Source organism: Monodon monoceros, unplaced genomic scaffold (genome assembly GCF_005190385.1).
Source record: "Monodon monoceros isolate NGI ecotype Baffin Bay Population unplaced genomic scaffold, NGI_Narwhal_1 Super_Scaffold_5, whole genome shotgun sequence".
NCBI lineage: Eukaryota > Metazoa > Chordata > Mammalia > Artiodactyla > Monodontidae > Monodon > Monodon monoceros.
The window spans coordinates 93,011,002-93,038,221 of record NW_021703782.1 but is presented as its reverse complement, the minus strand read 5'-3'; the positions used below and the strand labels follow the sequence as shown (position 1 = coordinate 93,038,221).

At 45.5% G+C, this 27,220-nt stretch overlaps 1 protein-coding gene across 4 annotated transcripts in view; it reads right to left on the bottom strand.

Annotated features, from left to right (window-relative positions):
• The window catches only part of RGS3 (regulator of G protein signaling 3), a 140,999-nt gene extending 116,160 nt beyond the window's left edge, over positions 1-24,839 (bottom strand). The window contains exons 1-2 of one of the 4 annotated variants that reach the window (XM_029201403.1): positions 24,814-24,839; positions 10,806-10,986 (exon numbers count right to left, since the gene is read on the bottom strand). In XM_029201403.1, the coding sequence (XP_029057236.1) occupies positions 10,806-10,908 (103 nt within the window). In that variant the 5' untranslated portion in view covers positions 10,909-10,986; positions 24,814-24,839. Of the gene's footprint in view, positions 1-5,137; positions 5,186-7,983; positions 8,405-9,145; positions 10,060-10,805; positions 10,987-24,813 lie in introns of those variants that run through there. The other 3 variants (XM_029201412.1, XM_029201404.1, XM_029201405.1) reach the window with 3 other exon arrangements.
• Positions 24,840-27,220: the final 2,381 nt, after the last annotated feature.

Sequence of the window (27,220 nt, the reverse complement as noted above, 5' to 3'; positions counted from 1 at the left end):
ACACTGATCTCAGAAGCCCAGGAGGTCTGCTCCAGCCCCAGACCCAACTATGCTCCTCTCTCAGAGCCACAATGGCCGTGAGGTGGAGCTAATAATAGGGGTTATCACACTTTCTGAGCTGTGGGGATCAGATAATGCTGGAGGGTGAGAAGGTCCTTGAATGAAAGGCGCCAGGAGAATCCATGGTATTATTAGTTCAAGGTCTGAGCAATTACCACTTTGGGGATCCCTAGAGCTGAGAAACCTCCTACAAAACCTGGGCCCGGATCCAGCGTGGGGTGGGAGAAGGAGGCTGGAAACAGATGGACAGGGCCAGCAGCCATGGACTGGATCTCATCGGCCCAAAGCCATCTACACTTAACACATTTTTTCTGAAACTGTTACCAGTGCAAAGCCGACTCGGGCCAAACACATCTGGCTTTCCACAGCCGTGGGAACCACTGTGCTGTCCAACACCTATCCCCTTCCAACGGCCCTTTCCCAGAAATCAGAACCGAGAAATCTCCCGACACAAATGGTCACTAATTCCATTGGACAAACATCTGCCAAGCACCTGCACGAGCGCCTGAGGGAGGAAGGGCAGATCTGAACAGCGCCTACCCTCAGGGAACTCAGAGCCCAGTGGCTAGGACAGGGGCGTGAGCAAGGTCAAGGGTGGAGCTGGAGCAGAGGATGGGCCTGGGGTGAAGACTGACTCCGAAATCAGATGAGTCTGCACAGCTCCATGCAGCTCCTCTTCCAGGCCCCGCCTACACCCTGTAACAGCAGAGAAACCAAACCCAGCGGACCAAGCTCCAAGTCCCCAGGGCAGTACACACCCTACCCCAGCCCATTCTCAGGCTCACCGATGAGGGACAGCAAGATGAAGAATGAGAACCCTTCCCTTGGCCATGACTGTCCCCTCTGTCCTCCCCCTTAGTCCATTCCATCGAATGTCTAAGACTCCTGAAGTCACCTTGCCCAACCTCCTCACCTGGTAGCCAGAACAGTCCTGCCCAGAGATGAAAGGTGACTTGCCCTGGGCCCAGAGAGACCAGGATAGACTGAGCCAGAACTAGAGACCAGAACTCTGCCCAAACCTTTCCTGTGCACTGAACTGGTTTTCCAGAACACTCACAGCCCTCTAACTATGCACCATGGCATCTGCCAATGCAACCCTGGGGTCCAGGAGCAGAGAGAGCCATCAGACACAGGAGAAGGTTTGCCCTTTGCTTGAGAAGCCAAGAGGAAGCCCAAGAGAGGGCGGGCTCCAAGAAATGTCTTCAGGTCTAGAGAAATGAACCACCAGGAGGTGGGGAAGTCAGGTTGAATCCCTGGGGGCTTCAGCTGGTCTAGGTACCAGCTAATCAAGCCCCCCAAATCTGTGGTCTTGTCAATATCCCTACTTTCTCCCTAGGCTCAGGGTGTGGCCTGAGAATATGCAGGAAGTTCAGGCTAGAGGGCCTGAAGTCATCCTCACCAGGTGTTCGGGAGCCCTGGAGAGGGCACATCCCCAGTTCCCATGGGGCTACAGTTGGGCACCGACTCTGTCTGCAAAGGGTGGTGGTGACAGGTGCCCAGAGAGGCTGCAGGAGGTCACCAGGGAGCGGGGGCCCAGAGGTAAAGGGAGAACAGACGAGCCCCATACGGCAGGAAAAACACCAGATGACAGTGAGCTTCAGAAAGTGCAGAGAAAGCAATGAACCCATGTTCTCCTGGGTACAGGACTTGGGGGTTTCGGACTCACTGGACACCATGGGAAAAACATTATAGAAGCCAGCTAAAGAAATTTAATCCGCCAGACCTTCCTAAATAGAGGGCCACAGGAAGATGAGCTCCAACTCTCAGGACACAGTCAGGAAGAGACCTACTCAGAAAATGAAGCAAGAAGATGAGGGCTGCACACCACTGCTGAACACAGGGGTCAGCAGGAATGTGTCCTAGAAGGAGCTCACACCACCCAGAGGTGTGCGGAGACTACATTTATGAGGGACTTGGCTGGCTAGCACGGAGCAGCAGTCATCCCCAAACTCAATTCGCCCCAAAAACAATTCCCCATTTAAGAGCTGTCATGTGTTAAAAGCCACAGGAAGGAGGATGATAACAGGACAAACATACAAAGGAGGTTGGGTCTACATGGAGCCTGGCCAGCCGCTACCACTCAGAGAGGGTTATGCCCTGTTCATGCATTTCACTCTCTGCCTCTAAGGGAGAAATGGCAGCGGTGCTGGGGAACTGGAGCCACACAGCTCTTAGGATGTAGCCCTGTAGAATTTCAAGTGTTTTGTTTGGAGGAGGGAGAACCTTGAGTTCCATTTGGAGAAGTGGCCCTGGCTTTTGATGGTAAGTGCTGGCAGAACAAAAGTGAGGAGGGGGCAGCCGTGGTGGAATAAAAATCATGATGGGTCAATTCAACCCTGTTCATTTGACTCTCTGCTTCCTGTGAAACCTCATATTCATGGGGCTTCCCAAGCTGTTTTTCCTGCCAGAAGTAGATTGCACTGCCAGCATAAGTCTGCTAACATCTTGACTGCAACCTACGTGAGAGACCCTCAGCAAAAACACCCAGCTAAGCCATCCCCAAACTCCTGACTCACAGAAACAGTGAGATAAAAAATGTTTGGTTTTTTAAGCCAATACGTAGTGGGATCACCTGTTATGAAGCAGTAGATAACTAATACATACCCATGTTGCCTCCACAATTGGGTGACATAAATCTGATCTCAATTCTGAAGCAATTTTTCAATTTTAAAAATTGTTAAGAAAATACAGTTCTAAGATAAATCAGCATAGTATGACTAAGAATACAGAAGACTCCCAGTTTTTGAGGTCCAGGTCCGTCCTTTTCTTAATAAAGAATTTTGATAGATTTAAACCATATTCATTATCACCAAACTGCAAAATCTGGAAATGTCCCACATTAACCCAAGGACAGCCCAGCACATTCAAGAAAATGCTTTACCTACAGAGCAAATGGTTTTCTTTTATACATATTTGTGTACAATACTATAATATATAGAAAATTCACATTATCCTGCCTTTTCCAATTCTCCTTTAAGTTTTATTATAGTAATTTAATTACATCTATAAAGTCATATAAGTTTAATTCCAGAATTGTCAGTTTTATCACATTTTATAAATTACTCAGCATCCTTATCCATTTCATATTACAGGCTTCTCCAAAGTTAAGTATGTTATCATATAATGATTAGCACCTGTTATGTGCTTGCTAATAGCTTTGAGCCATACAATGGAGTCAATCATTTATTTTCATTATGCTTTTTAAATATTTATTTATTTATTTATTTATTTATTTATTTATTTTGGCTGCACCGGGTCTTAGTTACGGCACACAGAATCTTCGTTGCAGCATGTGGGATCTGTTGCAGCATGCGGACTTCTTAGTTGCGGCATGCGGGCTTCTTAGTTGCGGCATGTGAACTCTTAGTTGCGGCATGCATGTGGGATCTAGTTCCCCAACCAGGGATCAAACCCAGGTCTCTTGCATTGGGTGCATGGAGTCTTACTCACTGACCACCAGGGAAGTCCCCTGTTTTCATTATGTTTTACATTTTCATTATTTTTTTCTCTATCAAATGAAGTCTTCCAGCAAAACAAATCTAATACGAAAAACACAAGAGAGGAAGCATGTATCTCTAAGCAAAGCATTTTGGAATCATTAAGACCTAGTTTGGGTCTTGGTTCCACCACTGATGATCCTTAATCACTACATCCTCAGTTTTCTCATCTGTACAATGGAAAGAATAATAATAGTACAGCCCTAATGGAGCTGTTGTAAAAGTGGGAACTAATATATGTGAAGTACCTGGCAAATAGAAGGCATTCCCACTGAAATGACAATAGGAAGGGAGGAAAGGAGAAAAAGAAAAAAAACAAGTCAGAAAAATTAGAAAACATATATAGGGGACTTCTATTCCTGGGATGACAGACTCACTGAGGAAATCTAGAAAAGCTAGACAAAATATTTAAAAGCAGCTTCTTGGAGATGTAACAAGATAGAGAGGAACTACGAAGCAGGATCTGGGGGGATGGAGGTCCATGCAATTAAGTTTACTGTTTTTCTGGGCTAATTTTCTCCTGCGGGTATTTACAAATTCCAGAGGTAACAAAGTCTGATAGCCTGAGCAGAGTTTCTGTCTGCCTCTTGGGGCTGGAGGAACAGGAGTTGGAGACCAGGGCCTGCCAAGAAGTGGGGTCCTTCTGCACCCCTACATTTTGGGTTGGAGCCCCAAAGGGTTGCTCCTTAGGAACAGAGTAAACCATGGTCAGACACAGTTCCTCAAGGGACTGCAGCTCACCTCAATCTGAGTCCCTAACATTGAATTAAGATTATCCCAGATGCTAGTGACCTCCAGCACCTGACAGAAACAAATAAAGACCTTTTTAAAGAAGATATCATCCCAGGTCTGCATTAAGAAGAAAAAAAGTAACAAGTCTGTGTCTGCCGTTTGTAACAGACACAGCACACCTAAAATGTAAAGAAACAGAAAGATTGAAAGAAATAGGATGGAAAAAGATATGCCAAGCAATTATTAACCAAAAGAAGGCTGGGTATCTATGTCAATCTCAGGAAAAGTGGACTCTGTCTCCACTAGAAATGAAGAGAAGACTTCATAACAATAAAAAAAGACCAGAATAATAAGAGTTTCAACTCATCAGAAAGATAATGATTCTAAATTTGTATGTTCTTAATATTGCTTCAAAATATATAAAGGAAAAAAGTGACAGAACTATAATGAGAAATAGATAAATTTATAATCATAGTAGGAATTTTAACACACTTCTCTCAGTAACTGATGGGGGGGGGCGGAGGAAATCAGCAAGGATATAGAATATAAGAACAGCATAAGTAGTAAACTTCACCTAAACCTGACATATGCAAAGAACACTACACCCACCTACTTCAGATCTTTTCAAGTACACACAGAACATTTATAAAAGCTGAGCCATCAAAGGACTGAATGAATGCAGAGTACGTTCTCTGCATAAACATAAAATAAGGAACAAAAAAACTACTAAAAACCCCAGTATTTGGAAATTTAAAAATATAATTCCAAATAACCCATGGATTCAAGAAGAAATTACTCGAAAATTAGAAAACATTTTGAACTGAATGATAAAGAAAAAAACAATTTACATATCAAACATGAGGCTTCTGGGGCTTCCCTGGTGGCGCAGTGGTTGAGAGTCCGCCTGCCGATGCAGGAGACACGGATTCGTGCCCTTGTCTGGGAAGATCCCACATGCCGCAGAGTGGCTGGGCCCGTGAGCCATGGCTGCTGAGCCTGCGCGTCCGGAGCCTGTGCTCCACAACGGGAGAGGCCACAACAGTGAGAGGCCCGCGTACCAAAAAAAAAAAAAAAAAAAAAAAAAAAGTCAGATAATAGCAAGTGTTGGTGAGGTTGTGGAGAAAGCAAAACCCTCATGCCTTGCTGACAGAAATGCAAAATGGTGCAACCACTCTGGAAAAGAGTTTCGTAGTTTCTCAAATAGTTAAACATAGAGTTACCATTTGACCTAGCAAGTCCATTCCTAGGTGTATACCCAAGAGAACTGAAAACATTTGTCCACACAAAAACTTGTGTATCAGTGTTCATAGCAGAGCAATATTCATAACAGCCAAAAGACAGAAACAATGCAGATGTCCATCAATGAATTAATAAACAAAATGTGGTATATCCATACAATAGAATATTACTCAGCTGTAAAACTGAATGAAATACTGATATATGCTACACTATGGATGAACTTTGTAAACATTATGCTAACTGAAAGAAGCCAGTCACAAAAGGCCACCTATTATAGGATTCCATTTATATGAAATGTCCAGAATAAGCAAGTATATAAGGACAGAAAGTAAATTAGTGATTGCTTAGAGTTAGGGGACAGAGGGGATTGGGAACTGGGGGTAATAAACTAAAGGGTATAGTGTTTCTTTTTGAAGTGATAAAAATGGTCTAAAATTGACTGTGGTAATGGTTACACAACTCTGTGAATGTACTAAAAACCATTTAATTGTATAATTTAAATGAGTGAATTGTATGTATGTGAATTATATCTCAAAAAAGCTTTTTTTTTTTTTTTTTTTTTTTGTGGTACGCGGGCCTCTCACTGCTGTGGCCTCTCCCGTTGTGGAGCACAGGCTCCGGACGCGCAGGCTCAGCGGCCATGGCTCACGGGCCCAGCCGCTCCGCGGCATGTGGGATCTTCCCGGACGGGGGCACGAACCTGCGTCCCCTGCATCGGCAGGTGGACTCCCAACCACTGCGCCACCAGGGAAGCCCCAAAAAAGCTATTTTTTCAGTTAACAAACACACTAATAAAATTAAAATATATAATCCTGAAGGAAAAAAAAACTTATGTGCACCTGTAATGGCTTCTTCAAATTATACCATTTCTCATAAATATAAAATCCCTCTGGAGTAGCTGGGTTCGAGCTCTAGTTTACTTAACCCCCTCCCTTGAAGCCAGGCCACCTCCTCAGAAGGCAACATAATGTATGGCCAACTAACGTTACTTGAAGGTGCCCCTTATTGGGGGACAAGGAACTATACTCATGCACACAAACATACACACATACACACACACACAAATACATAAATCACGACATATTCCATACAGTATTCTCCCTGAAAAAAATTCTGGTCAAAACAATTTTGTTTCTTTTTAGTTCCAGAGATGCTGGAAATTTAGCTCCCTTTACCTATTTGTGCTCAGGGAACTACCAGTTAAGCAGCAGCATCCTCTGGTTCCACAGGGCAAAGCCCACTGCTGAAGGCCAGGGGCTACCTGCCATGCTGGGGAAAAGCCAGTGAACTGAGGAAAACTTAGCAAAGACCTTCATTTTAAGGGAGTCCAAGTTGGCTATCAAACTGAATAGTTGATAGCCAAACACTGAATACTTGATAGCCAACTGACTCTGAATCCATAGCTTCCAAACCTGGCTCATCCACAAAATACTTCTGTGGCTTCTTAAAATTACAGATTCTTTGACTGTACCCCAGACCTATTAAACCAGGATCTCTGGGATCTCCAGGTGCTTCTGATAACTGGCCACGTTTGAAAACCACTGGTAAAACTCTTCATTCCCAAGCAGACAAGCAAAGATCACTCAGTGTACAAAGAAATCAGCAGCCTGGAAGAGGGACGGCATTTGTCAAGGAAACAGAGCTAATGAAGGAAGCAGGAGAGAACTCTTCCAGTGTCAGTCCACGGAGAGATTTGAGAGGAGGCTGCATACGTGGAGCAGGAGGCTCCCCACCCCACCAGGTTCCTGCCCGCCCCGGTGCACACTCAGGTCACATCACACCCTGATACCCACCCAACGCAGCCCTGAGGCCGTGGCTGGGCAGGTCATCCACTCCCTGCTGGGTTGGACCCTCCCCAACTTCCCAGATCTGGCAGGGAGATTAACTCAGTACAAGAATATAGGCTGATACAAGGAAATAGTCACATCATACCAGTAAGAAAAAGAAATGGGTTACAAAGCTGTACATACAGCAGAATCTCAATTTTGTTAAAATTAGGCACACACAAATACACACACACACACACACACACACACACAGAGAAATAAGTCTGGAAGGATATAAACCATGTTAACAATGGCCTCCTCTGGGGAGTCAGATTACAGGTGATTTTCGCTTTCTTCTTTTCACTAAGTTTTCAACAATGAATACATCCTACCGTGATAATAAGGAGAAAAAACAGTGAAACGTTTTTTACTTTTTAATCAGGACACAGCTAAGGTAACAAGGCCTCACAGCTCTCCGCCACTCTTTCCTGACCACTCCAGTACCACCAGCTCAGAGCATCCCGGGAACCTCCCCTATCTGGTAGAATCCCACATCCTCGTGGGGATAACAGGAGTTGCCTCCACCGGTTGGGAGGATTAAATGAGATGATGCAGGGAAAGCACTTGGCACACGGCATGGCACGTGATAAACATGCAACAAACGGTGTTGAGTTAATTACTCTTGTTACCTTCTACCAACTGGACCTGTGAATTCCAGGATGCCAGACCACAGGCCATTTCTAGGGGCCAAGCCACTGCTTTTCCGTTACTCCCTCTGCCCCTAGAGAAGAAGGCAGGTTGTGAAGAGCCAAGCGTGCTGATAGAGGTAAGCCCGAGAGTAGGAGAGCCGGACCCCAAGGAGGGCACAACTCCTTAGGTGCTCTGTCTTTGAAATGTGGGCAAAGTCCACTTATGTTGCAGTAACTGCCCCAACTTTCATAAGGAAAATTGTATAAAAGGTTTTTTTTAATGTGCTGTACACGTCATCTCAGAAGGCTTGAGCTCAGGTACCAACTCTGCAGCTGGCTCACTGGGAGACCTTCCTCTCGGGATCTCAAGTCTTCAGAGAGGAGACATAACTCCCTGCCCACAGAGAGTTGCAGAACCAGTGAGGAAACAAGGGCTAGGAAGAGCTGTATCCTAGGACACAGCTATTTATCTTACTGTGGGGACTTGGAAGCCCAGGTTTGCCCAGACCATTGGGGCAGCTGCTGCCCAGCTGTTATTTGGGGGAACCCACTCCTGCTATCTAGGGGCTTGGAAGCAGGAGCCTACTGCCCAATTCTTTCCGCCTCAAGCCCCCAGGGCAGTCCTGGGACCCTGCTGAGAGCGCAGTAGCTCCTGGAGGGGAGAATTCTCCCATCTCTGCTGCAGGTCAGGCATCCACCGGAGCCGTGGCGCCGCAGCCGCTCCAAGGTGAGCCCACAGGAAGCCAAGGCCATTGGGGCTGACCCAGCACCTGTCCTGTCCCTGAGCCAAAGGGAAGAGAGACTGAGGAGGTCTGGAGATGTAGTAACAAGACCTTGACTTAACCCTGAGCTGCTTGTTAATGGGAAGCTCAGTGGTGGCAAGCTCCATCCCTGAAAGATTAACTGGGGCACGACTGTTCCAGCCAAGTGAGGCACAACCAACTGCACTCGGCACCAGTGGCCAGGCAGCAGGTGGGGCCCGGCGGCTTGAGCGGCCTGAGCCTGTGCCCTGAGCCCCTCCTGCGCGACCACGGGAGGCAGATGTCCCCAAACAGAAGGATGGCTGCTCCCTGCCTCACCTGCCACCACGAGGGGGTTGCCCTCTCTGGGCGCTGCGGGCAGGGTGAAGCAGTCCCTGGCGGCAGCCGCCGCGGGCACTTACCAAAAGTGGTGAGGTAGAAGGACAAGCCCGGGTGGGCGCGCCGGCTCCCGAGGGAGACGCGGTGCAGGGAGCGCTCCATGGCAATGGCCCCGCTCCCGCCGGGCCGGGGTGCCTGTAACTCGAGGCGTCTGTGTTGCTCCCAGTAACCGAGGCAGCAGGTTCACCGCCCCCGCGCCAGTGTCTCGGCGGCGGGCGCGGGAGGCCGGCTTCAGCGCGCGTTTGAACCTGCGGGCGCGCCAGGCCCTGATTGGCCCGCGCCGGTTTGAATGCGGAGATTTCCACCTGACCGAGCCGCCACCGGCCGAGGGGAGGAGGCGCCCGCGGCCCATCTGCTGCCGGGACGGCGGTCCTCCCCGTGGAGCCGGCAGGATGGGCGGCCCCACCGAGGCTCGGGGCCCGGGGGCCGCTCTGGGATGCAGGTGCCAGCCCCATACCAGGCCCGCGGCCCCTGGCGCGCCCACTCGGCGGGCTTGGCCTGCTCGCCCAGCTGCCCCAGGCCAGCAGTTAGCTAGGTTTGCAACATGCTTTGAAGCTCAGACCTGTACTCACCAGACCCAAGCAAGGGCAGGGGAGCACCCTCCTGGCCCAAAGCGGTGGGGTTTGGGAAAACGTTCTCCACCCTTGGACCTCCACCCCCCACCAGCTGCAGGGCCCTTCCCTGACCCTGGCCCCTCCATCTCTCTCTTGAGCCTTCTCTTGGATGACAGCAGCCTGGCACAGGTCCAGACCAGAGCAGCTTCCTCCAGCCAGCCTCATGGCCCCCCATGGGCAGCCTGGTGCCATGAGACAGGAGCACAGGCCCCCAGCACCTGAGGGACAGAAATGCACAGTATAGTATGTGGAGGGGGCAGGCACTTTCAATCTCCAGAGCTCGTTGCGAGGAAGCAGAGCTGGAAGGAAGGTCAGCCCCTGCGCTGCTTTGTCGGCAAACATTCATGGGATGCCTCCTGGGAGCAGTTTCAAAGACATCTGCTCAGCAACTCTCTGTTGCTGCCGGGGAAAGCTGCTGGTCTTATGTAAATCTAAGAATGGGAAGTGTCGGCAGTTGCCAAATGGATATCTGTGGCTCAGTGATCCACTCAAGACAAGGTTGGGGGATGCAAGAAAGAAAGTGGGGAGAAAAGTTATATGTATGGAGTACCAGGTGCCAGTGGCTGAGCTGGGCAATTTACACACATCTTCTCATTTAATCTTCACAGTAACCCTAAGAAGTATTAGCCCCAATTTACCAGGGATAAACCTGGTAAATCTCACACAGAGAGGGCAGGTGACTTTTCCAAGGTGGGCAGGGCTGGAATTTGGACCCAGGCCTGGTCTGCCCCAAAGGCCATCCTCCTCCTGTTCTTCCTTGGCCTCCACTCCTGCCCCATGGCCAATGGCAGGTGGAGGGAGCAGACCTGCCTTCTTGAGGCAGGTAAGGAAACTAGATGCCACAGGGCCAGCTGGCCACCAGAGGGGAACAGAACCCGGAAAAGGAGCCCAGAAATCAACAAAGTAGTGGTCAAGTGCAAATGAGTCACATAAAGGCCAGTGGGTTGTTCAAATCCTGGCGCATTGTGAAGCCCTGCTCTGCACTTCCCCCACCCCAACTCCTTGAGCACTGCCCTTAGCAGGGGCAAGCCTGCTCCCTTGGCCCCAGCCCAGTGACAGACAGACTTACCTGCACCCTGGACTTGAGCGGGCCTGATCCTTCTCCTGGCTGGGGAAATCTGAGTCCAGGCATCCTTTCTGGGCAGGGAAGTATCCCGGCTCTGCCACTCCATCCAGCCAAGGAAAACAGGCAACCTCAGGCTCAAGCCACAGGATTCAGACAGGACACGGAGGCTGAAAGTGCTGTAGACCTGCGGGACCAAGATGGGAGCATGAGTTAGGCATGGCCTGAGGATGCCCCCTGAAAGGGGGGTCCACCCCAGTAGGAATTAGAAAGGATGATGTTCAGGAGTCTGAGCAAAGGGAGGCCCACAAAGGGAAAATTGATGTGCCCAAGGTGACAGTGGCCCCTTCACAGCTCAGGGACCACTGTAGCACCTGCACTAAGGGAGACCGCCTTGGACTCAGGAAGCTGTGAGCAACCGGCAGATACACATTCAGGAGGGTAGAAGCCAGCAGGAGAGCTGGGTAGACTTGCATTATCTGTATGTGGCCTGGGGGAGAAAAGACTGAGGCCCACACTTGGCACTTCACCCCTACTCGGGACAAAGGTCCTGCTGCCTTGCAGGTTCCCTCCTGACTCCTCCCGCCCCATAAGTTGGGGACCCCAGTGCCACTCTGATAGTGATCTGACTCTAGTGGTGGCACCACCTTCACCGCCCTCACCACCACCATTAAGGCCCCTTTACTTAGTAGAGCACTAGAAGCTTCCTGCTCTTAAAGGGGCAGGTCACTCGTTTCTCAGGAGGGGGAGGACAGAAGTGAGTGGGAGCCTGGGCAGTGGCACTGCAGGAGACACTGGCCCCATTAACCCACACTACTGTCTATAGCAGACATCCAGAAAGGGTTGAGGTTTATGGCCCTGCTTTCTCCAAAAAGACAAGGGAGTTTGAGGACCACACCTGGCTTTCTGACATGCCCTGAACACTCTAGCTCCCCTGGTCACGGGCCTCAGTATCCCTCTAACACTCACACACACTCCACACATACATAAACAAACTACACATACAATATTAACACTGCACACACTCTGCACACACACACACACACCATAACACTTCCCACGTACATTCACAAATACACCAGATACACAAACATACCATATACATACACCCCACACACAAATAAACACACCACATACACACCTCACACATATATACAATCACACCCCACACACAAATAAACACACCACACACACACCTCACACATATATACAATCACACCCCACAGATTTTCATGCATCCTATGCACATACACAAGCACACAGACACACACACACAGACATACACACACACCCAAAAAAACCCACTTAAATGCACTATATACATACAGCACATCCACATACAAAGATTGATTGATTATATTTTTTAAGACTGACTGTTTCAAGAAGAATAAGGACTACTTGTGTTTGGAGGCAAGGGACTAAAGAGGTTTATTTGGGTACATTTTCACATTAGCTATCAAAGAACCTTAGTGCCTTTAAGATATCATCTGGCCCAATATCCAAAACAATTTTGAAAAATAATAATAAAGGCGACTAGGACTACCAGATGTTAAACAGTCTTATAATAATGTAGAAAGAAGACAAACAGATCAATGGAACAGAATAGAAAGTTCAGGGGAAATATGATTTTACTTAGAAAACAAGACAATGTTCAAAATTCTTTAAACTAAAGACTCATTTCAAAGAGAAATGGAACAGCTAATTCAGATGAAAATTTTAAAAGGAAATAATAAGGTTAAAGTTGAAATTTATTTTTAAAAAACAGACTTCAACAACAAAACCATAGCCTGGTTCTTTGAAAAGACCAATAAAACAGAACTCTGGCAAAACAAAGAAAACTATAAATAAACAAGTTTAGGAAAGAAAGATAGCCAAGATACAAAGGTAGTTCTTTAAATTATGAGAGAAAACCATTGCAACTTTATTTGTAAATTTGAAAATCTGGTGGGAAATTGGTGCTTTTCTAGAAAGTATTAATTATTAAAATTGATACAAGAGTTTGAAATTTTTAATAGATCACTAACCATAGACAAAATACAAAAGGAAATAAAAAATCTACCTGACAAAATTACAGAAGACTCAGATAGTTTTAGAGGCCAATTCTATTAGACCTTCAAGAAACAGATAATGCCTATGTAATTTAAAACTGTTTCAGAACTAGAAAAAAAAAACAAACTGGAAGATTTGTCAGTACTAGATACAAGCCTAGGCAAAGACAAAAACCAGATAAGTTTAGCAACAGAAAACTATAGACCAAAGGTCAAAGATAAAAATAAGAGTAGAAGTTAATGAAATAGAAAACATAGATAAAGACCTATTAAAAATGTGACAAAAACTAGGCCCACATTCCCCCAGTTTTGCCACATTCCTTTTTTAAAGAAAAGCTAGAAATGTTTAAGTTTTAATATGACATCTCCCAATTTTTAAATATTGACTATTCATTCAAATTTTTGAAAAACATTATGTAGGCCAAATAAAATATATCTCTGCCCTATAACTAGTTTGAAATCTCTGCTAAACCAATCTGATTTATGAATATAGACACAAACCTCCTAAATATTAGCAAATCAAATCCAGCAGTATATTCATGATACATTCAAATGGTATATATTCCAGGAATGCAAAGACGGCTCAGATTTAATGAACATACTAGCGCAGGGGCTGGCAAACTCTGCCTACAGGCCAATCTGGCCAGCCACCTACTTTTGTACAGCAAGTAAGCTAAGAGTGGATTTTACAGCTTTTAATGGTTGAAAAAAAATTTTTTTTAATTTTAAATAAAAGGTATTTCTATGGCCATAAAAATTTTTTAATTTTTAAATTAAAATATGAATGTAAAATATTTACAATATATGGCAAATATGTATACATGTACAAAGAAGTCTTACAAATCAGTAAGAAAAAATAAATGTACCAAAGAACATGAATAATCATTGCACAAGAGAGGAAATGTAATTGACTAATACATAAAATACTAGCAACCAGAAAAAGAAAAAAATCATCCCACCATTTGCCTTCAGGAAGTTCAAGCATTTGTATTTACAGATGAGACAACTAAATTTCAGAGTTGTTAAATGAATCAGGTTGCTAAGGTAGTAAATAAACAGTGGAGAAATAAGAATCCAGCCAAAGAACCACTATAGAATGTCATCTTTCACACTAATCTTCAACTAGTAGTACTAAGACCTCCATGGCTTCTAACACATTAAAATTCAGTTCAACAGATGTTTACTAAGCTAAGCACCCATGCTGTGCTGAGCCGTACACTGAACGCTGAGCACACAGAAGTGAACAAGATGGAGCTTACAATCTGGTGGAAGACTGGATGAGTGTTACAATGGAGGAAACATGGCAACCTGCAGAAACACAGATTAGTATCTCACTTAGCCTGGGGATCTGGGCCAACCAAGATGAGAATGGAAGTCAGAGAAGACTTCTCAAAGAAAGTGACCTGAAGGATGATTTAGCCAAGCCAATGAGGTGAAGGAAGGGGGTTACAGGCAAAAAGAACAAAACATGCAAAGGCCAGATAATGAGAGAAGCTTATACATTTGAGGAATGGAACAATGGGACACATGGCAGGGAGGGAGGAATATGCAAGAAGGTAAACATCATACAGGGCTTCACATATTATTAAAAGGAGCTTGGGCTTTATCCTAAATGTAGGGCAGTCGTTGAAAGATTTTGAGCTATCCCAAAAGGTTTTGTGTTTTAGAAAGATCACTCTGGCTACAGTATTAAAAAATGGATTGGGGGGACTTCCTTTGTGGCGCAGTGGTTAGGAATCCTCCCGCCCTGCTGCCTCAGAGTGGAGACTTCAGAAGCAGCAGAGCTCCTAGCACCTCCCCGTCTTGCTCAGCTGCCTCCTCCCGAGCTGAAGAGGCCTGTTCCCAGCTCTGCCTACTGAGTGAAGAAGTGGGCTTGACTGCATTGCCGCTGTATAAAGCATGTGGTCTTAATAGTGTGTGGACAGCTGACAAAGTTAATCCTTTTTTGTAATACTTTCTATGTAACGTTTCTCTTCCCTTTGGAAACACTGCACTTTTTAACTCTAGGCATGATCTCTTCTGCGTTGACTGGACTTTGTAGGGGTGGGGGAGGATCAAGAGGAAGTGGGCAGCCAGAGACCCTGAAGGGGCCGCTTCCATGACTGCTTTATGCAGAAGTCATAACAAATGCTGGTGTCTTTAGCTCCAAATGTGGCAGGAAGGGGGGTGGGGGGGTCAGGGGGGAATCGGGAAGCTCACGGGACGGGATACATAAAGAGCAGTGTGGAGGTATACAGCCTGAGCCTGACTCCACGCCACTGGATAATTTATGTTGTCAAACTGCTGTTCTTAGGAGGCATTCAGAATGTCACAGAGGCCAGACCTATGGCCTCCTGGACCCCTGGGCCGGCAGGGCATCTTGGAAGAACAGTGCTTGGTTTGATACCTGCAGCAGAGGTGAGGAAAGCCCAGAGATGTAGTGTGAGGAGGGGACCCATCGTGTCCCAGTACATCCGGGACTAACTTTCTGAGCCCCCTATCCAAAGCTGGCTTTATTTCTGTTAACGCTGGTGCTCCCGCATCTCATGAGTACACCCTGTGTGTCTGGCCTCTCCTCTCTGCATTTCATTGTCACACACACACACACACACCCCCGACGCCCCCCCCCCGCCCCAGATATGGGGAAGGTCAGCAGTGAAAGGGTTAAGCAGCAAGCTTTGGTTCATGGTTTTAATTCCTTGGTAAAGTAAATTAGGCAATGCCAAAGGCTGTGGGTTTGGTCCTTGGAGAAAACGTGGGCCTTACAAGACGGGAGAGTAAATTTTGGAGGGCTTTATTTATTTATTTATTTATTTATTTATTTATTTATTTATTTATTTATGGCTGTGTTGGGTCTTCATTGCTGCGTGCAGGCTTTCTCTAGTTGCGTTGAGCAGGGGCTGCTCTTCATACCGATGTGCGGGCTTCTCCCTGCAGTGGCTTCTTTTATTGTGGAGCACGGGCTCTAGGCCCATGGGCTTCAGTAGTAGTGGCTTGCAGGCTCTAGAGCACAGGCTCAGTAGTTGTGGCATACAGGCTTAGTTGCTCCGCAGCACGTGGGATCTTCCCGGACACAGCTCACGGGCCCAGCCGCTCCACGGCATGTGGGATCTTCCCGGACCGGGGCATGAACCCATGTCCCCTGCATCGGCAGGTGGACTCTCAACCACTGTGCCACCAGGGAAGCCCCAGCAGGCGGATTCTTAACCATTGCACCACCAAGGAACCCTGGAGGGCTTTATTGAAGAAATAAAAGACATCTTTTGTATCTTTAAAAAAAAAACAACAAAGGAATCTGGCTGCCAATGCAAGGGACACGGGTTCGAGCCCTGGTCTGGGAAGATCCCACATGCCGCGGAGCAACTAAGCCCATGCGCCTCAACTACTGAGCCTGCACTCTAGAGCTCGCGAGCCACAACTACTGAGCCTGAGTGCCACAACTACAGAGCCCGCATGCCACAACTACTGAAGCCTGAGCACCTAGAACCCATGCTCCAAAACAAGAGAAGTCACCGCAATAAGAAGCCCACACACCACAACAAAGAGTAGCCCCCGCTCGCCACAACTAGAGAAAGCCCACGTGCAGCAACGAAGACCGAACACAGCCAAAAATAAATAATAAATAAATAAATTTTTTTAAAAAATGGATTGGGAAGGTGGAGGGGTGGCATGAGGGTTGGAATCCAAAAGTGCTGTTAGGTGAAGTTTTTACCAGTGGCCCAGGTTAAAAAAAAAAAACTAGTGTAGTAGCAGTAGGGATGGAAAAAGGTAGAATCAACAGGACTTGGTGGTTGATTGGAAGGTAAAAGGCAAGAAATCCTGGCTTGAGAAATTAGCTATTCAGAAGTGACCTTTACAGAGATGGAGAACATGAGAGGAAGGGCTGGACTGAGGGGAGACTTGATGAGCTCACCTCTGAGCCTGCTAAGGTTGAGTTACTTACTTGCTGTCCAACTGAATATGTCAAGTGAACTGTTGGATACACTGGACATAAGTACAGGAAAAAATACTTAGGCTAAAATATAGATTTAGGAATTCCCAGTGAAGCCATGGCATGGATAAAAGATACCAAATAAAATGTTTAATGTGAGAAGAAGGCTCAGGAAAGAACCAAGAAGAATACCAACAGAAAAGACAGGTAGAGGAAGAAAGGCTAGAAAGGGAGAAGGAAAGCCAGGCAATGTATTAAGAAAGAAACAATAGTCAACAATCTCAAACACTGTCGAGAGGTCAAGGAGGTTAATAACTGAGAAGTGTCCATTGGATTTAGCAACAAGACAATCATTATTGACCTTCCATCCCAGAATAAAATGCTGGGAGGCAACAGCTCCACATGAATGAAACTGTACCAAATTCACTCCAAAAGGAAAAATACCCTGGGCTCAAAGCCAGAGAATATTCTTGGGTCAGGTTTTTTTCTTGTCCTAAATTTAACCAGCTGGAATGTTTTGTTAAGTGGTATTTTTTTCACCCTTGAAATGAAGGATTTGCCTTTTAAAAGTATGTCTGCAATTCATCTTCAAGGTAAAACACAGTATCTTGGGTTAGTGGTTCTCTACAGGAGCAGGTGCTGGTTGCTGTAAATACCACTGAGAAACTTCAATTTGCCTCAGCTATAGAAGCCTTTGGTGACCTAAATACACAAATAGCGTCTAAGTGGGAACCAAGCAAAAAAAACCCTCAAGATTTCAAGTAAGCTGAGAGATATTGTTTCAAAATAGAAGAGAACAAAACCTTCACTGCCAGAGGAACGTGAAACAGTTAGAACTGAGTCCAATGATAAGGGCCAAAGACTTGACAGAAAAGCAGAGTCACCTGTCTCTTCTAGAATGGCTCAGTTTCCTTGTAGTTATGTTGGAAGCCCTTTTAGCCTCTTTAATAAACACCCGTTTTCCTGACCTGATAACAAGCAGCTTGGCTTGGCATAGTCAAGGGCTCCAGAGGCCCTCAAAAAGTTTTCCAAACTTAAAAAACAATATAGGGGCTTCCCTGGTGGCACAGTGGTTGAGAGTCCGCCTGCCGATGCAGGGGACACGGGTTCCTGCCCTGGTCCGGGAAGATCCCACATGCCGCGGAACGGCTAGGCCCGTTAGCCATGGCCGCTGAGCCTGCACGTCCGGAGCCTGTGCTCCACAATGGGAGAGGCCACAACAGTGAGAGGCCCGCGTACCGCAAAAAAAAAAAAAAAAAAAAAAAAGAACAATATAAACTTCTGCCTCCTGCCAAGATGGAGTAACATCTTGGGACTGGACCAATCCAGGGATTGGATTTTCCCTCTCACCTGAAACAACTAACAGACTGGACATGAATCAACAGTTTTCAAGATACTGGACATCAAGCAACAAAGGGTGGTGATCCCTGGGAAACAAAACCAGCAAGGTGAGCCCTACGATTGCTGCAGCTCCTTGCCTGGAGAGACCAACTCCAAATCCTCAAGGCAGCTAGAGTTCACAGGATAGAGCATCAGAGAGGAAAGAGCTGCACAGAGAGCTTCAAAGATCTGCAGAGGGTCTCCCTTCAAATCTTCAACTAAGTGCTAATGAGCTCATAGGTGTTAGGAAAGTACCTTGAGGCTGGGGAAGGAAGCACCAAAAAGAACTAGTGGGAAGAATCTTTCCCAGGCTCTCACAGGACCAGGATTAGCTCTTATTCTCATCAGCCAGAGTGGAAAGACTAATTCTAATTCATGGGGCATTGGGTAGGTACTCAGAAGGGTTTTACCCCAGTTGTGGGGAATAATTAGCCCTAGACTAAATGATGCTCTGTTCTCATCTAAAAAACCCTAAAAGCAAGACCCAAAAAGATCAAAAGCTTTCTAAGTAACCAGTGACAAAGAGAAAAATCTTGAAAGCAGCAAGAAAAACCACATTACATACAGAGGAACAAAGAAAAGAATGACATTGGACTTACCCGAAATATGCACCTGAAGACAGTGAAGCAACGACTTTAAAGAAAAAAACTGTCAACCTAGAATTCTATACCCAGCAAAAACATCTTTTAAGAATGAAGGCGAAAATAAAGATTTTCTCAGACTTACAAAAGCTAATCGAATTCATCATCGACAAACCTGCACTACAAGAGGTGCTAAAGTCTTTCAAGCAGGAGGAAAACAATATCATATGGAAAGCTTGATCTACAAAAAGAATGAAGAGAACACCAGAAATGGTAACTATATGGGCACATATAAAAGAGGGATTTTTCCTATTATTTAAATCTCTTTAAAAGAACACTATAGATGGACCTAGAGACTGTCATACAGAGTGAAGTAAGTCAGAAAGAGAAAAACAAATACCGTATGCTAACACATATATATGGAATCTAATAAAAAAAAAAATGGTTCTGAAGAACCTGGGGCAGGACAGGAATAAAGACACAGACGTAGAGAATGGACTTGGGGACACGGGGAGGGGGAAGGGTAAGCTGGGACGAAGTGAGAGAGTGGCATTGACATATATACACTACCAAATGTAGAACAGATAGCTAGTGGGAAGCAGCCACATAGCACAGGGAGATCAGCTCGGTGCTTTGTGTCCACCTAGAGCGGTGGGATAGGGAGGGTGGGAGGGAGGAGATATGGGGGTATATGTATAGCTGATTCAATTTGTTATACAGCAGAAACTAACACACCATTGTAAAGCAATTATACTCCAACAAAGATGTTTTAAAAAGTAAATAAAGTGAATCAAAACTGTTACTGTTCTTATGCTGCAAAAAATTAAAAAATTTTTTTAAATTAAAAAAAATAAAAGAACACTATAACTAGGATAATAAATGATTAACTAAAAAAAAACACCCAGAGGGCTTCCCTGGTAGCACAGTGGTTAAGAATCCACCTGCCAAGGGCTCCCCTGGTGGCACAGTGGTTGAGAGTCTGCCTGCCAATGCAGGGGACACGGGTTCGTGCCCCGGTCTGGGAAGATCTCACACACATGCTGCAGGGCGGAGTGCTCCGCAACTGGAGAGGCCACGGCAGGGAGAGGCCCATGTACCGCAAAAAGAAAAAAAAAAAAAGAATCCACCTGCCAATGCAGGGGACAAGGGTTCAAGCCCTGGTCCAGGAAGATCCCATATGCCACGGAGCAACTGGGCCCATGCACCACAACTACTGAGTCTGCACTCTAGAGCCCGCATGCCACAACTACTGAGCCCACGCGCCTAGAGCCTGTGCTCCACAACGAGAGGCCACAGCAATGAGAAGCCCGCGCACTGCAACAAAGAGTAGCCCCGCTCAGCACAACGAGAGAAAGCCTGAGCACAGCAATGAAGACCCAATGCAGCCAAAAATAAAATAAAATTAAATTTTAAAAAACACCCAGAGCTCCCTGCATCCTGGAATAAATTGTTATATGTTGCCTTGTCCAAATTCTGATGAGGTAACTGCAAGAAGCAAACTCCAGGGAAGCTATTAGCAACTTAGCTTTTGCAGTCAGGTGGGAATGTGGATTCTACTTATGGAAGAAAATAATATGGATATATTTAGTATAAAATGCAACAACCACAGCTGAGATCTGTGGCTCAGATGGATGACACTCAAGCTTGAATATAAAGCTTATGTAGACCAAAGCCTTTTTCTGGATCAATGTAATGTGGTGATGAACTGTCTTCCAGTGGACAGTAGCAGATCATACAGGGACAGAGGTCATGGCATCTAGAGATCCCAAACATTCTCCAAGGGAATTTCCTTGGGAACTAGGGAGTATATCTAGGTTGGTTTTACTGGAACTGTAACTGAGAGCAGTGGCATGTATTCCTTTTGCTTCCAGATTCTTACCAATCACTCTTGGACCCCTTTTTCTGCTCCCACCACTTACTGAAACTGTTCACTCAGAGGTCATCATTGACTTCCATATTCTGAATATCATTTGCCTCTTCTCAGTCCTCATCCTCCTTGCCTTAGTTTTCCTCCCACTTCTCTGAAAACTCCTCTATTTTACGGTTCTTCCTGCCTCCTAGTGAGAGTATGCTACCCAGTTGTGCCCTTCAGACTCCCTCCTTCCTCAATATTCTCCCCGTCTGAGATCTCATCCACTCCTATTTTTACTCTCAGCTACCTGTTCTGATGATGACTCCTGGATCACTCTGCAACGCCAAGGCCCAGGGCCACCTCTGCTTTGACACACGAACCAAAAATCTCCTTCCTCTCTGCACCCACCCTCTCCCCGCCAGCTCACCTAGACTGTAGCCCTAATTGTCTGCTTTCGTATCTTTCTACCCAGCTAACTGTGAACAACTCTAATGCAGCGACTGAGATGTGTCTTCTTAGTAGCTGCTACTGCCCAGCCTAGTCTGGCACACATTTTAAAAAGGCAAATCTTGCCAGGGAATTCAGATCTAAATCGGCATATAAAGCATAGACTGTGAATAGTCAAAATTACCCTCAAATAAGCCCTTAGTCACCCATAAAATGCACACGGTATTGTGAATCAAAAGGGGAACAGCAAATTCACCTTCTCTGTCTTGCATTCCCTCCGGGATGTATTTTCACTGAGTGCAGAGCCAGAACAGCCCCCACCAGCTGCATTATAGTCTGTCACTCCCTCACACTTGTGCTTCGTGTTTTAGCCCCGCACACTGACTGAATTTCCGTAAGTGAAAAGCATAGATAGCTAGAACTCCACTGAAAGGTTTGATGAATGAATTCCTTTATCTTCCCTTAAACTGGTTCTTCCTTTTAACTTCACAATTTCTGATGACAGCACCTCACTGTCAGGCTGAAAATTCAACTCCTCCCTCTCCCTCACTCTTTCTTTCCACTTTCCAGCTTCTTAATTCTTCCTCTGCACAACTTCCCTTTGTCTCCATTCTTACTGCCACATACATGATCCAGGCCCTGGTCACCTCCCATCTTGACTTCTATGACAGACTCCTATGACACAGAGCTGGTCTCTCTCCAATTCTTATTTCACTGCCATTAGATTAACATTTTCTAAAGCACTAATTTAGTTCTATCACTCCTCTGTGCAAAAGCCATCAGTGTTACCAGAGAGTCCACTCTCTCCAGGCTGGCGTTCAAGGCCCTAAACTATCTAGTCACAAGTTATCTCCAGTCCTACATTCCACTCTTCCCAGACAGGAACGCTACACCCCTTGCCTATCCCCCAAACTTTTCCCACTTCCCTCTACCTAAAGGCCACCTCCACAAACATCTCCACTTGCCAAAACTTAATTCAGCCTCAGATGGTAGCACCCAAAGTACCCCTTCCTTCTCACCACCATAGCTCCTTCTTTGTACCACTCAGCTCACACTGCTACATTAAATGTACCCCAGTGGAGGAGATATGTCACTGTGTTTTTTATTCATTCACTCATTCAGCACATGTTATTGAGCATTTACAATGTGCCAGGCAGTCAACCCGGTGGTAAAGATATGCAGTGAAGACAGATGCCAGTCACAGAACTGAGAGTCTGGCAGTGGAGGGTGGCAACGGATGAGCTGTGAGGAAAGGGTATGAGAGGAAAGGGGAAAGAGCGGAACCTCACCACGACAGTGCTCAGAAAAAGCTCCCCAAAATAATAACACACAAGCTGAGATCTAAAGAATGAGTAGAAAGTCGCCAGGCAGAAGGAGGAAGAAAAGAATTTGGTCGGTTAAAGGAAGAGTATGGGGGAAGAAAAAGTCTGAAGGTAAGAGAGGACAGGGCTTATTAAAAGAACCAAAAGAAAAAATCTGACTGGAGCGCACAGAACGAGGTGAGAGTTGAGGGAATTGGGGCTACGCAAAACAAGTAGGGCCCAACCAGGTCACAGCCCTATCTTGTAAGGCTCGTAAAACAAGCAAAAGAGGTTGGGTTTGACCCTGAGGGCAAGGAAGAGTTTTTTTGTTTGGTAGTTGTTTTTTTAATTATTTTATTTATTTATTTATTTTTGGCTGCTTTGGGTCCTCGTTGCCGCACGCAGGCTTTCTCTAGTTGTGGCGAGCCGGGGATACTCTTTGTTGCAGTGCGTAGGCTTCTCGTTGTGGTGTCTTCTCTTGTTGCGGAGCACAGGCTCTAGGTGCGTGGGCTTCAGTAGTTGTGGCACGCAGGCTCAGTAGTTGTGGTGCATGGGCTTAGTTGCTCCACAGCATGTAGGATCTTCCCAGACTAAGGATTGAACCCATGTCCCCTGCATTGGCAGGCAGATTCTTAACCACTGTGCCACCAGGGAAGTCCCCAAGGGAGAGTTTTAAGGAAAGGAGTAACACGACCATATTTGCACATTGGAAAGACGGGAGAATGAATGGGAGCAGGGGTTGATGCAGTGACCCAGATGAAAGAAGATGGAGGCCTGGACTAGGGTAAGAGCAGAAGGAACAGAGAGGAGCATAAATTTGGATTCTATAGCTAATAGGATTTGGTGATTCCCTGAACTCAAAGGGGCCATGATAGGAAAAGGTCAGAGATGATCACACAGCCTAGACCAGTGCTTTGCACATAAGAGGTGCTCAATTAATATTTGTGGATTGAATGAATGAACAATAAATAAATTACTGAATGAACAACTGTACCAATGAATGAGAGGCAGAGAAGAGTAAGTTATTTTTGGAGATCCTTTCCAAGGCAGAGCCATCATTAGAAGTAATACAGATGCAAGAAAAAAATCCACATTTGTTAGTTTATACCCTCCCTATATTAAGCAGGGGAAATCTCATCAAGATAAATTTAGGAGACACAAAGCAATAAAAGAGCCTCAGAGAGCTTTTGATGTTTCTACCTTCCCAAATGCTGCCTCCCTGAGTCTCTGCCCAGCTGATGATCTGTCAGGACCATCAATAGCCCCCAACTTCCCCAAATCCTAGGCCTCTGTGCATGCTCCAGAATTTTCCACACTCTTGAAATGGTTCTTCTAATGAGAATCTAAATTGTTCAAAGACTCATTCATTCATTCATTTACTGAGTGCCTACTACATGCTGGGGCTATAAGCATGACACAACAGACACAGCCCAATCCCGCCAGGAGCTTCCAGTCCCCTTGAGCACTTAAATTAGATCACTTATGTAAAGGGTGAAATGTAGCTTTTCCTCCATTTACTCACAAAGAAGTCTCTTTGGCTGTGTATACAGATGCCCTCAGAAGCAACCAGAGGCCTCCAGTCTTAGAAGAATATCATTTTCATAATGTAATATCACCACCTAGTGGTCTCAAACAACTTTACCATTTGCTCCAGTGAAACTTCTAGCTATATTCCTATGAATGACTCCCCACCATCTCTCCAGAACATTTCCTTTCTCTATCAAGATAATCTAGGGGTTGATCCTCTAACATATAATAAGTACTTAATATTTTTAAAATAAATGTATAAACAGAAGAGCAAATTAATTTCATACCTTAGTACCTTATAGCAATTGAAAATTTACAATTTTTTTCTCCCACATTCTTCTGGATTCCAAAGAACCTCTAATCATTTTCATCTAAAAGCAAGAGGCATTTCTGTCCTTAATTTAGCGAACAATTCCTTTAGGCACATTTGAATACACTGATTTTTTTAAGGGTCACTGCCACAGTGAATGAAAACCCTGATCCCTCCCTCCAAAGGGAGCTTTCTGTAATCCAAAAACAATGAAGAACAGAGTCTGTTACCCCAGATGTCAGGACCAATAGCAAAACAAGAGACAGCTGGCTCTGCAAGGATGACAGTGTGGGCACAGAATGTCTGAAGATGTTTTCACTGACTCTGCTTCTGCACACAGGTCAAACTGGGCCAGGTGTCATTGGGAAGTATGCTCAGAAAACCAAGGTGAGCAAATAAAGTGGCCTATCCCTAGTAGAGATCACACAGAAAGTAGAAAATAACAACAACAACAACAAAAAAACAGAATCTAGTTTCTTAGGAACAAAAGGCTCCCCGGACAGTATTCAAACAGACCAAGTCTTAAGTCCTCCTGTCTGCTCAAGTGCGTAAAGCAGATCTCCAAGCGATTCTGGCTGGAGCCTCCTGGCTATTAGGCCTCGATTCTCCTGATTCCTATGGCCCAGATGGTGGGGAAACGGCAGTTAGCAACAGTTACCTGGCTCCTTCTCTCTCAGAACATTGGGAGGCTGAAACAAAGGGTTCATGAGGGCTCCTCCCCATCAGTTGATTCTTTTCTACAGGGCCTCATCCTTCCTTTCAGATTAAGATTGTCAGCTGTGCATAAAGAGAGGGAATCAGAGAGGCATCAGAACACAGTGGAAGAGACAAGGACTCAGGTTCTAAGCCCAACCCCCTTCACTTGCTGGCCTTTGATTTCTGGCAAATTACTTAACCTCTCCAGCAAGGCTACCAGGTACTGTTGTGCAGTGGACCAACACTAGGGGCGTTGGTGTTGCTCAAATTGTAATCACCGTAGATGTGTATATTCATTGAAATAATTTTTAGCAGGTAGTAGTAAAGTGTCTTAAAGGGTCCCTTTTTTCTAATTCACCCAAAGGCTCCAAATGGGCTATCATCAGCCCTTTATTCTGAGCCTGAGTTTCTTAAACTATAAAACAGAGACAATCCACACCTACCTATAGAGTTGGCCAGAGAACCAATAAAAATAGTGGGTATAAAGTGCCTTGAAAACTGTAATGTGGTATGTAGATGATATTTCCCTAAATTCTGTTTATGATTATCCAAATTTGAGGGACTGGCATAACAAAGATGAAACAAGTTTCAGCCTACAATATTTTTTCTGTCTTTGAAAATAGAAGCAAAGGCCAGTATTCAGATAGCAAATATCTTCTCACTCAAAATATGTCATGATTCAAAAGGTAACTCTGGGGCTTCCCTGGTGGCGCAGTGGTTGAGAGTCCGCCTGCCGATGCAGGGGACGCGGGTTCGTGCCCCGGTCTGGGAGGATCCCACGTGCCGCGGAGCGGCTGGGCCCGTGAGCCATGGCCGCTGACCCTGCGCGTCCGGAGCCTGTGCTCCGCAACGGGAGAGGCCACAACAGTGAGAGGCCCACGTACCCCAAAAAACAAACAAACAAAAAAGGTAACTCTGTACTAATCATCACAACTTAAACGAATGTTCCAATTTCTGAGAGTAAATTTACTATAGTTAGACCTTCTCTAAGTCTTCAGATAAAATGAGCAAATTAAAGCTAAGCCCTGCCCATCCTCAACCCCACTAGTGACCACTGGAAATCGGGTTTGCTGGGGAGGACAGGTCTAAGGGTAGGCTAAGGAGAAGTGGAAAAAGTTGTAAATTTTTAAGTTAGCCCACAGGAGTCATTCTGCAATGTAATGTACATTTGAGAAATAATTATTTTCAGAAAAACAGCCTATATAATGCCTCTTGGATTCCTTTCATCATGAAGATTCAGCTAAATACGGTTCAGTCTAGTAACACAAATGATGTCATGTAATTTTGATTTGGCTTGGAAAAGATGAAGAATGGACAGGCAGCAGTTTTAGCTTTCTAATTTGGTCTGTTTTGAGACAATGTTAAAAAAAAGGAGAACATTTAATCTGCCTTTCTTGTACGAACTGTACTTAGGGTAACCAAATAATTGATGAGGGGTAAGCTCCTCTTTACAAAAAGTTCACAGGCCCAGTCCAGAATTCCACTTCTTGCCTCACAGTGCAAGGAGCTCCACAAACAGCTCTCCAGTGAAACTAATGAAAATTATTTTAATTTACTTAAGTCTCTGGAAGTGGCTCTAAGTGCACACAACAAATGAAGAAACACTTGTTCAAGAAAATCTACAAAACCTTGGTAAGAACTGCAAGAGTCTACGGTATGTGACCCTAGGCCCACTCCCCCGTCCTTTCCCCCCACTTCAGTGGGACAACTCGACTCCAGACTGCTGCGCCCAAGGATGCAGGGCTCCCTCACTCCCTAGTTCCAAGTCAGAGGGCTACTTTCCAGGAGGAACAGAATGTCATCATTTCTCATCCTGCCCCTAGCTACCTGTCGCTGAGACTAAGTTCCGTGAGTACAGCCCATAGGCGGAGTCTCTCTTCTTCCACCCAGACCCTAACTGTGGGAGGGAAGCTCTACCTTGGGTAGAGCTGCTGAGAATACTGGGGCCCCAACTGCCCTTACCTCAACTCATGGGGCATGGAGCCCAGGCTTTTATTACCCAAATCTAAGGCCACAACAGTGAGAGGCCCACGTACCGCAAAAAAAAAAAAGAAAGGTAACTCTGTACTAATCACCACGACTTAAATCCTGAGTTTCCTTATATTATTCTCTTTTACGTAATTTTGAAATTTTTCTGTACTAAAAAGTTTAAGGACAAAAACATTTTTAGAAATCCTTCCAAAAACCAAGTACAAGCAACCCTGAGACTCTGAAATTCTGCGTCTTTATGAACATCACTGAAATTTTCCCGTAGACTCAGTACTTAGGAACTGAATCCTTAGACTCTTTTAGGTTAATATGAGTCCTCTACCACACAAAGAATACTACACATAACACACAGCACAATGAATGTCATTTGATAACGATGC